The sequence below is a fragment of the Rhinatrema bivittatum genome, chromosome 5 (assembly GCF_901001135.1).
Source record: "Rhinatrema bivittatum chromosome 5, aRhiBiv1.1, whole genome shotgun sequence".
NCBI classification, from domain to species: domain Eukaryota; kingdom Metazoa; phylum Chordata; class Amphibia; order Gymnophiona; family Rhinatrematidae; genus Rhinatrema; species Rhinatrema bivittatum.
In genome coordinates, this window is record NC_042619.1 from 41,391,243 (window position 1) to 41,406,076 (window position 14,834).

A 14,834-nucleotide genomic window follows, 5' to 3' on the forward strand; every position below is an offset into this window, starting at 1 on the left:
CCCCCCAACCGTCCCCCTCAGCTCACTCCACACACATAGTTAAGAGTTATACATTTATAATAACATTTTACATGAAAAATATCAAAATACCAAATCTCAGGTACAAATCACTTACATTTTATTTACATACACTGCTGTGATGCTAACTAGAAATCCTGTAAAAACACACTTGGAACCCATATGGTATTAGGCCTATTGTAACGTGTTATGTGTGAGCTTGACCCTCCAAAAGCCCCAAAACACCAATACACTTCCTATTAGGAGAATACCTCACCTCGGTCACACATGCAGAACATAAATAGACCCTCATTAAATACAGAACAGAGCAACCGTAAAGAAATATAAACGTGACAAAATCTGAACTGGAAACCACAAGAAGCCAGATTTTGTATGCAGTGGAACAATAAAAACCAAAACCATCACCATTCCTCAAACATCAAACAGTAAACTGAAGAAATAAAATAAATACATAATCATAATAACAAAGACATGCTAATAATCCAAAAACAGATGACAGGCTCCCAGTTCTCTCTCACACACACACACACACACACACACACACACACACACACACACACACACACACACACACACACACACACACACGCGCATGCACCCCGGGCAGGCTCCCATTCACACAAACGCACACACACGGATGCTCCCCGGACAGGCTCCCATTCACAAACGCACACACACACAGATGCATGCGCCCTGGGCAGGCTCCCATTCACACACGCACACACACAGGCATGCGCCCTGGGCAGGCTCCCATTCACACACGCACACACACAGGCATGCGCCCTGGGCAGGCTCCCATTTATGCACGTGCGCATACATACACACATGCACCCCAGGCAGGCTCCCATAAATACATAAACATATCTATTTAATCTAGCATTTCCATGACTTCTTACTGTAGATTTACTATGGCAAATTCGATTTGTTTGTTTTTTTTTTTCTTTTTCCTCCCTCTAATTCCTTCCTTTTTAACCACCTATCTGTTCACTCTGTTCTTTTTTCCCCCTCCCTCTCATCTCCTCCTCCTCCTCTCTCATAATTTTTTTCACTCAGTTCTCCCTCTCATCTTCCTCTTTCATTATTTCACTTAGTGCTCCCATGCTCTATTTTCTCTCATTACTTCCATTTGTTATTTATATAAATTTTTTGAATTTTTTAATCCATTTTTGCTTTTTCCTGTTAAAGATGAACAACTCATACTCTGTGTTTTATTTTTTTGTTCCAACAGGTTTTTCATGTTTTGATGTTCTTTGTTACATGTAATGCTTTTTCAAGCAAGTTTAAATGTTCAATGTAAACCGATTTGATTTGCATATAATGCAAGAAGACCGGTATATAAAAACCAAAAATAAATAAATAAATAAATAAACATAATAGTAAAGACATGCTAATAATCCAAAAACAGATGACAGGCTCCCATTCTCATACACACACAGGCATGCACCCCGGGCAGGCTCCCATTCACTCTCACACACACAGGCATGCACCCTGGGCAGGCTCCCATTCACTCACACACACACACAGAGGCATGCACCCCGGGCAGGCTCCTATTCACACAGACACACACGCACCCCGGGCAGGCTTCCATTCACACAGACACACACGCACACACGCATCCCGGGCAGGCTCCCATTCACACACACACGCATCCCGGGCAGGTTCCCATTCACTCACACACACACCCCGGGCAGGTTCCCATTCACTCACACACACCCCCCGGGCAGGTTCCCATTCACTCACACACACACACACACACACACACACACACACACACACACACACACACACACACATATATCCTGGGCAGGTTCCCATTCACTCACACACACACACATCCCGGGCAGATTCCCATTCATTCACACACACACACATCCCGGGCAGGTTCCCATTCACTCACACACACACATACACACACACATCCCGGGCAGGTTCCCATTCACTCACACACACACACACACACATCCCGGGCAGGTTCCCATTCACTCACACACACACACACACACACACACACACATCCCGGGCAGGTTCCCATTCACTCACATACACACACACAAGCATCATTCTTTCTCTGTTGCTGCTGCCACCAGCCTGAATCATCTTCGTCAGGGAGAGCAGCCGTTCTGAACCTTCTCCTGCATGCTGGCCTCATCGCGAGATGAGAATACAGGAAGTGCTAGCACCGTGAGTGTTGAATTACTGCGGGGTCAGCACTTGAGGAGAAGCTGCAGGACAGGCTTCAGTGGGATGGGGGTCTACTGTGGTAGCAAGGGCTTCTCTTCCCCCCCCCCCCCCGGTGTGCCACCCTGTTCATGTGCACAGTTTCACACCTGGTTGCGTCAGGCCTGCCAGTTGCAGTAGCTAAATTACAAGAGGGCTGTGAAAAATTGCATATATACTGACTTAAATGTTCATAATTGTACAATTATATTACTGTAACCACCTGTATATTTCTACAAGTTATATGCTTTTTTATAACTTCTGAAAATTCAATAAACATATAGATAAAAAAAAAAAAGCAGTGGTCCCAGATTAGATCCCTGGGGCACTCCACTATTCACCTTTCTCTATTGCGAAAATTTACCATTTATCTCTACTGTGTTTTCTATCTTTTAACCAGTTGGCAATCCACAATAGGCCACTGCCTCCTGTCCCATGACTTTTTTTAATTTCCTAAGAAGTCTCTCATGAGGGACTTGGTAAAATGCTTTCTGGAAATTCAGATACACTATATCAATTGGCTCGCCTTTATCCACATGTTTGTTTACGCCCTCAAAAAAAAGTAGCAAATTTGTGAGGCAACACTTCCCTTGGCTAAATCCATGTTGGCTTTGTCCCATTAAACTATGGTTATCTATATGTTCAGCAGTTTTGTTCATTATGATAGTTTCTATCATTTTTCCTGGCACAGACATCACTTAGTGGTGTGTAGTTTTCTGGATCACCCCTTGATCCCTTTTTAAAAATCGGTGTTACATTGGCAACCCTCCAGTCTTCAGGTACCATACATGATGTTATTGATAGTTTACAAATTTCCAATAGCAGGACCACAATTTCATTTCTCAGTTCTTTCAGCACTCTGGGATGTAAACCATCTGGTCCAGATGATTGCTATTCTTTAGTTTGTCTGTTTTTCCTAGTTCATCTTCCAGGTTCACTGAGATTTTTCGGTTCCTCTGAATCATTATCTTTGAATATCATTTCTGGTATGGGTATTTCTTACATCTTCCTCAGTGAATACCAAAGTAAAGAATTCATTTAGTTTCTCTGCTGTGGCTTTATCATCCCTAATTGCCCCTTTTACCCCTTGATCATCTAATGCTCAGACTGACTCTCGCAGGCCTTTTACATCAAATGTACCTGAACAATTTTTTATTATGAGTTTTTACTTCTACAGGAAGCTTCTTTGCAAATTCTCTTTGCCTTCCTTGTCAATGCTTTGCTTCTGACTTGCCAGTGCTTATGCTGTTTCCTGCTTTCTTCATTTGGATCCCTTTTCAATTTCTTGAAAGATGTTCTTTTAGATAGGCTAGCCTGTCTCCTCTCTCACCTCCTCTTTTAACCATGCCTGTAGTAGTTTAGTCTTCCTTCCACTTCTAACGTGTGGAATACATATGGTCTGGGCTTCCAGAGGTAGGTCTCCGGCATGGAAGTGTCTGGAAATAAGTGACACTGCACCCAAAAGGTTCTGACAGTATGGCACTGAAGACCTCAATGGTGGCAACATCAGCACCAGAAAAATATGGCGCAGATTCATCATGCCAAAGAAACACAACATGGTGCAGAAACCTCATGGCGCCAGCACATCAGTGTGGGTATTGTCTGCATCTGTGCACACAAAGCCCAGTGCCACAACAATGGTGCAGAACACTTACAGTGCTGAAAAGTCGTCGAGGAAAAAAACTTCTTGAGACCAAAAATTCATCAGACTCATGCTGCTCTTATTACATCTGCACATGTTATCGACATCTATCATAAAGGAACTGAAGCTTCCCTTACTGCAGTACCTGGACTGTCACACCTTTGTACAGAAGGTATGGTCAGATTTTGTAAAAATGTATGCTAAAGAATAATCAAATAAAGATATAGATGTAAAGAAGCCAGTGCTGGAAAAGTTACGGGAAGAGCTAAAATCCAAACTTTATCCGCCTCCAGTAGTACAGTTCGAGGATACAGTAGTAGAAGAACAAATTGAAATATCAGAATATAATCTTGTTCTTCATCAATATAGCAAGCCTTAGATGGGGAATACCATCTTGTGTGGCTGTGTTGTGTTGCTTGAGAAAGCAAAGTTGCTTACCTTAACAGGTGTTCTCCGTAGACAGCAGAACAAACAGCCATATATCCCTCCCTCCTCCCTGGGAAGTTGAAGATAAGCTTGAAAATAGACTGAGAGAGGGTGTGCAGCGATGCTGGTGCAGAAACTCGCCAGCATGCCCAGAACACACTTCAGATGTTTATGAGCTAGAGGAGAAACGAGGACCAAATATATGTGTTTGTTTGTACTGCTGTCCATGGAGAATGCCTGTTAGAAGTAAGAAACTTTTCTTTTCGCACCATGGCCAACAGGAAAGTTGTGTTTATTTGCTGCTGCCGCTGCCTCTACCAATCTCCCTATGAAGTTTGAACCCTGTGAGACCCCCATAGTCTTACGAGACCTGTTAAGCTCTGACTTCAGAGGAAAGCCAGCAGAGTATGAGGTAGCAGCAGATAAGCATTGCTTGCCTTCACTACCTGCCAGGGGGGTTGGGGGGGGGGGGGGGGAGGTCGGATAGCATCAGGGGCAGGTGGAGGCGAGATTAAGGCTTTGCTGCAGGTGGCTGTGGATGCCGCCATCTTTCTGCTAGTAGCCTTCACAGGCTTCTTTCTACAAATGTACTTGAAAAGTTCTTAACAATTATTTTTTTCTCTATGGCAAACTTATTTTCAAAGTCTCTCCTGACTTATCTTTTTAATGGTATGCAATAACTTGCCAGTACTTATGCTCTTTCCTACTTTCCATTTTCTGAAGATGCACTTTTGGCTTTAATTGCTTGTTTCACCTCACCAGTTAACCACAGTCATTTGGTCATCTTCAACCTTTTTTTTTAATGCATGGATTACATTTTGTCTAAGCTTCAGTATGGTATTAAAAAATGTCCACACCTCATGCAAAGTTTTAACCTTTAACTGCTTTTGTTTTTGTCTAACTAATTTCCTCATATTATAGTCTTCCTTTTAAAATTAAATGCTTCTGCTGCAGTTTTTCTTAGAGGTCCATATTCAAAAAGATTTTAGCTGAGGGGGGATATGATAGAGGTCTTTCAAATCATGAGAGGTCTAGAAAGGGTAAATGTGAACCGGTTATTTACTCTTTCGGATAATAGAAGGACTAGGAGGCACTCCATGAAGTTAGCATGTAGCACATTTAAAACTAATCAGAGAAAATTCTTTTTCTCTCAACGCACAATTAAGCTCTGGAATTTGTTGCCAGAGGATGTGGTTAGTGCAGTTAGTGCAGTTGGGTTTAAAAAAGGTTTGGATGAGTTCTTGGAGGAGAAGTCCATTAACGGCTATTAATCAAGTTAACTTAGGGAATAGCCATTTCTATTACTGGCATCAGTAGCATGGGATCTTCTTAGTGTTTGGGTAATTGCCAGGTTCTTGTGGCCTGGTTTGGCCTCTGTTGGAAACAGGATGCTGGGCTTGATGGACCCTTGGTCTGACCCAGTATAGCAATTTCTTATGTTTTTAATAGAATATGTGGGCACATATCTGGCTAAATTCTAGCTTGCTAATAAATTAGGTGGCTAGAATTTATCTGGATAAGTTAGGAGAATTCTGGAGGTGTAACCGGGAGGAGTTGAATTAGCTGTCAAAGTTAACTGGCTAACTCCGATATTCAGAGTTAACTGGATGATTTAGCTCTGCTCAGGTCAAAGATCTGTCCTAAAGTTAGTCTGTTGTAATAGCTAGCTAGCTTGAAAATAGCATGCTATATTCAATAATGAGGCTTTACTATTAAATATACCTCCATAGTTAGCTGGATAAGTTTATCCTGCTAACTTTGCTTTCTGAACTGTCTGAATATGGACCTCTGTATGTCTTCATGCCATTAATTATGTCAAATTTGATTGTATTATGGTCACTATTGCTAAGTGGCCCTACCACCATTCCTTGTACAAGTTCCTGCATTCCTCTGTGGACTAGTTCTAAATTAGCTCATCTACTCATTGGTTCCATGACCAGCTGCTCTTTGAAGTAGTCATTCTCCGAAGACAAGCAGGATTTATTTATTATTGCCAATTTTATTTGCCTTTGTCTAATTTTTGTTAGCATTCCACTGTTTGATTCTTCATCCTCACCAGGCAGATGGTTGTATTCCCCATCACACAAAGATTCCAGTGTTTCCTGCGGGACATTTATCGTGCGTTACGCTATGCTATCATTAACATATATTCCCACCCCAACACCAATTTGGTCTGCCTGTCATGTTGATATAATTTGTACTCTGGCATCAGTGTCCCACTGATTTATCCTCCTTTCAGCAGGTCTCTGAGATACCTACTGAGGGTTAATATTCAGACATAGCTGGCTAAATAAGTTAGCCGGATAAGACTTATCTAGCTAACTTACATGAGATATTCAGTAACACAGTTATGCTGCTGATTATCCCTGTAGAAAGTGCCAGTTAGCCAGAAAAGTTTTATCTAACTTTAGACTTTTATTGAGGGAGTCTTATCTGGTTTACTTAACCAGATAAGTTTGAATATCACTACTGTTCCAGCTAAGTTAAGCAGATAAGTAGCCCCCACCCAATCTGCCCACATGATCCAGCTAACTGCTTAGCCAGATAAGTACTTATCCGGCAAAGTGGTGACTGCTGATTTCAGTTGGATGTTCAGCAGCTGCCACAGCCAGATAAGTCCTTACTTATCTGGCTAAGTAGTGCTGAATATCAGCCTCATCTTTACAGTCTTCATTAAGTGCTGTGCATTCTGAATCTCTAATCTTATTTTTTTTTAGACTTCTGGCATTCACATGCAATTCATTGTTTTTTATTTTAGATGATAGCAGTTGATACAGGTAGTTCGGAATTAACACGTGAGGCCTGATACTGAAAGCATGTTTAGCGCTGGATAAATCCTACTTATCTGGCCATCTAGTGGTCTGCTGAAAATCAGCAGCTGCTAGATAGTTGGATAAGTCACTTATATGGCTATCTTTTAACTGGACAATTTATGGGCAGGCAGTGGGTAGATCTGGGCAGTGCTGCTACTTTGATTAACTTAACCGCATAAGTAGAGATATTTGTTTTTATCTGGTTAAGGTAATCGATAGGTTAGATAGCCATAGAATTACGGTACTCTAACTTAACCAGATTTAATTTATCTGGCTAACTAGCACCTTTACCATGGATATTCAGTGACATAGCCATACCGCTGAATATCCTTTGAAACTTAGCTGGATAAATCGTATCTGGATAAGTTACTTACCCAGCCAGTGCTGAATATCGGGCCCAGGATCTGTGTCCCTTGATTTCTCCTGTTCTCCCCTCCCTTGTTTTTTGTAACTTTGTTAACATTGTTAAGTTCTCTGTAAACAGATATGATGTACACATGAATACCGGTATATAAAAACTCTAAAATAATAATATTTGAAAAGAAGTAAAGGAAAATCAGAGATCAACTGGGGACTATGATTGTACTAGAATGTAAATTGGGCAGACTGGATGGGCCTGACAGTCCTTATCTACCCTCATTCTGCTGTTAAATAAGTCCATTGAGTCATGCCTTAAACTGTTTACAGTTTTGGAATATCAGTTAATTACTGCCAAGCAGACTGAGACATGTCAACATGTAGTGACTTGCCTGAGGCTCTGCTGCCAGTCCTTTTGATATAAAAGGCTTATCCTGTCACAGTTTCATGACTTGACACTTTAAAATCATGTGTCGGTCAGTGGCCCAGACCTCCCACTTTCCTTTGTTAATGCTTAAGGAAATCCCAGCCCTAAAGGATTAAATACTGTTAAGTAAAGAACACAGACTGAGGGTTTTTTGTTAGGTTATTAATGAGATAATGAGGTGTAGAAATCCTACAAACACAGATGGAAACCTCTAATTTGTGTCTCAGTTGTGCATTTTGTAGACTTTCATGTGAAATAGTTACAAGTATTTAGTTTCAACTCTAGGATGGCCTTGGAAACATTTATGTCTGAGAAACTGCATTGCATGCTTCATGAAAATAAAAGGAGTGTGTGTTAAATAGGGCATTTAGAGTTTTGCGTAGTAATGCAGTGGCAAGATTTAAAAGGTTTTGTTCTTTGTGTAGGATTATGATCTCCTTGGTGAGAAAATAATGTCCTGTGGCATGGATCACTCTCTCAAACTGTGGAGAATCAATTCCAAGAGAATGAAGATAGCCATTAAGGATTCCTATGAGTATAATCCCAATAAAACCAACAGGTAAATAAAGCCTTAATCTTCAGTTTTCAGTGAGATTTTCGGATATTATTTTTTCTTTCCAGTTTTTATACCACACCCACAGGGTATTCCGATCTGTGCCATGTACAAAAATAAAAACACAGAACAAGTAAAACTAAAATCATATAACCTAATATAACCAATAATAAAATAATATAAAACAAACTGCTGAATAGACATTTCATCGCTGAATTCTGATATCCTAGGTCTACAAGCTGGCAAATAACATCTTCACCTTTTCTCTGGATGCCAGATAATTTGACTCCAGCCTAAAATCCAGAGGAGCAAAGTTTCAAATATTAGGGCCAATCATTGGGAGAGCCGCCCTCCTACAAACAACTGTGGTTGCTTCATAAACCAATGGTTTTCCTAGCGTGTAGCAGATGGACTCAGGACCAATGGGTATAGTGTACTCCTGATAGCAGTTGGAGACGGATCAGATTTCAATTTGACGTCAGCCCTAGTACATATACCCCTGCAGGTAGTGCAACTCTTTAAGTATTTTCCGTCTCCATAGCAGTTAAGGACTCTATGCACTCTAGCACAGCTTTAGAGTAAAATTTACCAAAGAAATCCAAATTAAGAAGAAATCTTACCTCTATAGACGAGTCCCGCTCTCCTGCGGTGACACCCGTTGGGTCCCTCCCCCAGTCGAGATTCCCGAGGTGATTTCCACGATCCCTCGGAGGTAAGCCTTGGACCGGCGGCCGACCCTCGGTGGGGACCTAGCCTCCAACATCGGGTGAGGCTGAGAGGCAGCGGGTGCAACCTCGAGCGCGGCGGTGAAGGTATTTTCCCTCTCCCCCCACAGCCGGAGACCGCCCGGAACGAAACCGGGAAGCGCCGGGACAAGGTAAGGTAGAAATCTATTTAAAAGTCTCCGGTCTCCGAAGCTCGAGGAGACGCACAGGTCGCCAGCTGGGACCAGTGCCACCGGGTTGATCTGCCCTAGCAGGGCTAGACCCCGGTCAGTTCCGAGGGTCCTCCCATGTGGAGACCCTCCGAGGTGGTCGCCATATTGTCCGAGTGGTCGCCATCACCATTTTGGCTCTGTTCGCCGCCCTGTCCGCCGTCTCGATCCGTGTGCACAAATACCTTGTGCGCACAACGTCGCACGCACAAGTACCGGGCGCATAAGCGAAGCGCATATCCACGCGCTCACTGTGCCGGGCGCATAATTTCGACCCGTGCGCACAACAGCGCACACATCTCTCTGCACGCGCGCACCAACCTACGCGCGCAACTTTGCACACCGGAGCACACAACTGTATTGTATGCGCACAAGCCATGGCACCACCTGAAAATAAGCTCAAAGCTCAGGGCCTTTGCCCAGCATGCCACATTAGAGCTGCACAGCATGAGGAGGCCACAGCCCTGTGCATACAGTGTGAAAAGGCCCTAGGGGACTCTAGGGGAGCTCCCTCCGGGGACAGAACCCCACCGAACCATGAGACGCTTCTTCACCAAGGACGAGCTTCCAGACTTGGTCACACACAGCTTAAAAGAGCTTGCCATCCCGGGCACAAGTGCCTCGGGGGAACCTAAGATGAACCCACTTTTGGAGGGACTTCGTCAGACCTCCCGCCATTTCCCACTATTACAAGCCGTCCAGCAACTAATTGACCTGGAATGAGATGCCCCAGAAACCACGTTCAAAGGGGGCCGGGCTCTGGCAGCCATGTACCCTCTGGACCCAGCCACCAAAGATCTCCTGGCATGTCCGAAAGTGGATGCCATGGTCTGCGCGGTTTCGAAGCGCACTACTATCCCGGTGGAGGGAGGAGCAGCAGCACTCATGGATGCTCAAGACAGACGTCTGGGATCTATCCTCAAACAGTCCTTTGACGTCTCTGCTATGTCTTTACAGATCGCGGCCTGCTGTGCCGTGGTGACACGCGCCTGCTTAGCACAGACCATCAGCAACACTCCTGGGGAAGCCCTGGAACCAACTGTATCATTCCTCGTGACGCTGCTTCGGATCTGGATGCACAGCAGCTAGAGGAGTCTCATCTGCCGTGGCAGCCAGAAGACAAATCTGGCTCCGAAACTGGTCAGCCGACGCATCCTCCAAAACGAGACTCACAAGGATGCCTTTCAAGGGAACACTCCTGTTCGGAAGCGAACTAAAGAAACTAGCCAACAAGTGGGGCGAGTCCCCACTGCCGTGGCTACCGGAGGACAGGAATAAGAGAAACCAGCGATCCTTCCCCTGGACTTCCAGGGGCAGAGGATCACAGCGCTTCAACCCATATAGAAGCTCATATCAAGCGGCCCGCCCCACAGGCCAGAGCCAGTCTTTTCGGAACAAGCACAATAAAAGGGAAGCCAGCTCGGGCCCAGACCCCAGCCACACCCCACAATGAAAATCAGCCTACCCATCCAAAGGAAGAAGCCATAGGGGGCAGATTGGCCCTATTCTACCAAAGATGGGTCGAGATAACTTTGGACAAATGGGTCCTATCCATCATTCGAGAGGGATATTACCTGGATTTCCACCACCTCCCTCCGGACAAGTTTGTGGAATCTCCCTGTCACAACCCTTCCAAGAGAATGGCAGTGGAAGCTACACTGACCAGATTACTAGCCTTAGAGGCTATAACACCGGTGCCTTCACAACAAATAAATACTGGCCATTATTCCATCTATTTTATCGTTCCCAAGAAGGAAGGAATGCTCAGACCTATCCTGGACCTCAAGGCGGTCAACTGTCACCTGAAGATTCCTCGCTTCCGCATGGAAACCCTGCGCTCTGTATTAAGGGTGATACAACCGGGAGAATTCCTTACCTCCCTGGATCTGTCGGAAGCCTACCTACACATTCCGATCCATCAAGAGCATCAGCGTTTTCTACGCTTCTTGATCCTGGACCGTCGCTACCAGTTCCATGCACTACCTTTCGGGTTAGCCACTGCACACCATACGTTCACCAAGATCAAAGTGGTGGTGGCAGCAACACTGAGGAAGGAAGGAATCCGCGTGCACCCTTATCTAGACGATTGGCTGATCAGAGCGAAATCCCCAGAGGAAAGCCACCAGGCAACCAACAGAGTCAAAACTCTACTGGAGAGCCTCGGGTGGGTAGTCAACACAAACAAGAGCTACCTGCAGCCTTCCCAATCTCTAGAATACTTGGAAGCCGGTTCGACACCAAACAAGAGAAGGTCATCCTGACACCGACAAGGAGATCAAAACTGATGACCCGGTTACGAACCCTGTTGAGCGATGTTCGCCCCACAGCATGGGATTACCTACAAGTTATTGGCCTCATGGCATCCACACTGGAAGTAGTCCCATGGGCACGAGCTCATATGAGACCCCTACAGCTCACTACTATCACGATGGAATCCACTGTCCCAGAATTACACCGTACGGCTCTAGCTCCCAGACAGAGTTCGGGCCCAACTACGATGTTGGCTACAAGAAGCCCACTTGAGCCAGGGAACGAGATTGTCCTCCACAACCTGGATCCTGTTCACCACGGATGCCAGCCTATGAGGATGGGGAGCACACTGCCAGAAGCTAACCGCCCAAAGGCAATGGAACAAAGAAGAGTCGGAATGGAATATCAATTGCCTAGAAGCCTGGGCGGTCAGAATAGCCTGTCTAAGGTTCGGTCACAGACTTCGAGGCAAAGCGGTCAGAGTAATGTCTGACAACGCCACAACAGTGGCCTACATCAACCGTCAGGGAGGAACCAGAAGCCAACAGGTGTCTCTGGAAATAGACCCCCTAATGTCATGGGCGGAGGTGAATGTTCAAGAGATCTCGGCTGTCCACATTGCCGGCAAAGACAATGTCGCAGCGGACTACCTCAGCAGAGAAAGTCTAGATCCTGGAGAATGGAAACTGTCAACCATAGCATTCCAATTGATAGTAAACCGTTGGGGAACACCAACCATGGACCTTCTGGCAAACGGGTCTAACGCCCAGGTACCCAGTTGTTTCAGCCGCAGGTTGAAACCCCAGTCCCAGGGAATCGATGCCCTGGTACAGACCTGGCCACAGGAGACTCTGTTATATGCCTTCTCACCGTGACCCCTTTTAGGCGCGATCATCCATAAGATAGAACAGCACATGGCCCCGGACTGGCCAAGAAGACCGTGGTACGCAGACATGCAAAGATTGCTGGCAGGGAACCCCCTGCCGCTACCTCCACTCAGAGACCTGCTCCAATAGGGACCGATCCTCCATCAGGATCCAGCTTGATTCTCTCTTATGGTCTGGCCATTGAGAGGGCTCGCCTAAGGAGGAGAGGATACTCGGGGGCAGTAATTGACACCCTATTCCGAGCACACAAGTTCTCCTCATCCCTAACACACATAAGGATTTGGAGAGTATTCGAATCCTGGTGCGAGGACTATGACATCATACCGCGCTCAGTCAAAATTCCTGCGATTTTGGAATTCCTACAGAACGGGCTACAGGAGGGATTGTCTCTCAATTCCATTAAGGTACAGGTGGCTGCCTTATCATGCCACGGAACCAAGAGCAAGAGCAGCAGCATAGCCTCTCATCCGGATGTCTCCTGCTTCCTGAAATGAGTCAAGCACATCCGACCACCCCTAAAATGGCCGGTGCCTCTTTGGAACCTTAACCTGGTCCTAGATTTCCTAGCGGGAACTTCCTTCAGACCTCTCTGTGGCCTGACTCTCTCCAACTGTTAACATTGAAGACAGCCTTCCTGCTGGCAGTCTGTTCAGCCCGTCGTATATCCGAGCTACAAGCACTGTCCTGCCGAGAGCCGTTCCTCAGACTCACTCCAGGTACCATCCAGTTACGCACAGTTCCGTCGTTCCTCTCCAAAGTGGTGTCTCATTTCCATCTCAACCAAACCATCTCGCTACCATCGCCAGATGAGCATAAGAATTTGGAAGAGGCTCGAAGTCTACGCCATCTCAACGTCGTCAGACTCCTAGTCCGATACCCGGAAAGGTCGGAAACCGTACGAAAGACGGACCATCTATTCATCCTTCACAGCGGGGGGAAGCAGCCTCGCGAGCAACCATAGCCCTCTGGGTCAAAGAAGTCATCAAGGCAGCCTACGTGGAAGCAGGCAAGCCACCGCCTTTACAAGTCAAGGCCCATTCTACTAGAGCCCAGGCAGTGTCCTGGGCGGAAACCAAGATGCTGTCACCCGCCGAGATCTGCAGGGCAGCGACATGGTCCTCCATCCACACCTTCTCCAGGTTTTACCACCTGGATGTTCAGGCTCGGGAGGACACAGCATTTGCAAGGGCAGTTCTAAGTGGGTCACGGGCAGCCTCCCACCCGGTTTGGGAGTAGCTTTTATACATCCCATTGGTCCTGAGTCCGTCTGCTACACGCTAGGAATTGGAGAAATTACTTACCTGATAATTTCTTTTTCCTTAGTGTAGACAGATGGACTCAGCATCCCACCCACGGCTGCCGTTACTCATGGAATTCTCGGGGGACATCCCCGGGAGCGAGTGATTCAAGGGTAAGCCATGCTTTCCTTCATCTAGGACACCCATCCTACCAGGTGTCGACATTTCTCGGTTGAGGGCACTGGCGGTCTCCAGCTATAGCCAATTCAACCAGTTCAAATTAATCAAGTTAACCAAGTTATAAAGTTAATCAAGTTATTCAAATTATTCAGTCATACATATATCCACAATGCTTTTCGAGGAGAATAATGAAGAGCTGCACTACCTGCAGGGGTATATGTACTAGGCCTGATGTCAGATTGAAATCTGATCCGTCTCCATCCGCTATCAGGAGTACACTATACCCATTGGTCCTGAGTCCATCTGTCTACACTAAGGAAAACAAAATTATCAGGTAAGTAATTTCTCCAATATACATCAAAGCCTTCTCTGCAGAATGTAATCATCTCTTAGGAACATACTCCTTAACCAAGTCAAGTGTTCCCCTGTAATAGCCTGGAACATCAGTCATAATCTTAAACACTATTCTTTCCTTAATTGGAAAACAAGGAAGGTGAACCATCAAAAAAGTCTTAGCACTTATTCTATGCGAGCATGCAAAAATCAATCTCGCTGCCATATTCTGCATAACCTGTAACTGCTGCAGGCTCTTCACTGATAAACCCATTAAGGCAGATTCCATTGTCCAATAGAATATACTTAGACAATCTATAGTTTGTATTACCCATCTTCTAGAAATTGCTCAGACTAGCTCTTTATTGGATTTTAGGTCCCATTTAGTGAACTGCCAAATTCAGGGCACACCTGCGCTTTAACAGCCACTGTGGAGAACTTAATAAGATGGTAGATGATGGGAGATAAGGGCCAATTGGACCATCCAGTCTGCCCATTTGTTTTCCTTCCTAGTTCTCTGTGTAGCTGCATGCATCATCTTATGTGATTGCAGTCTTCT

The 14,834-nt window shown here is 45.3% G+C and overlaps 1 protein-coding gene across 2 annotated transcripts in view; it reads left to right on the forward strand.

Moving 5' to 3' along the window:
• The window catches only part of EED (embryonic ectoderm development), a 170,215-nt gene that overhangs the window by 69,389 nt on the left and 85,992 nt on the right, over nucleotides 1-14,834 (forward strand). For both annotated transcript variants that reach the window (XM_029602261.1, XM_029602262.1), the window contains exon 8: nucleotides 8,326-8,459. In XM_029602261.1, coding sequence (XP_029458121.1) covers nucleotides 8,326-8,459 — 134 coding nt within the window. The remainder of the gene's footprint in view (nucleotides 1-8,325; nucleotides 8,460-14,834) is intronic.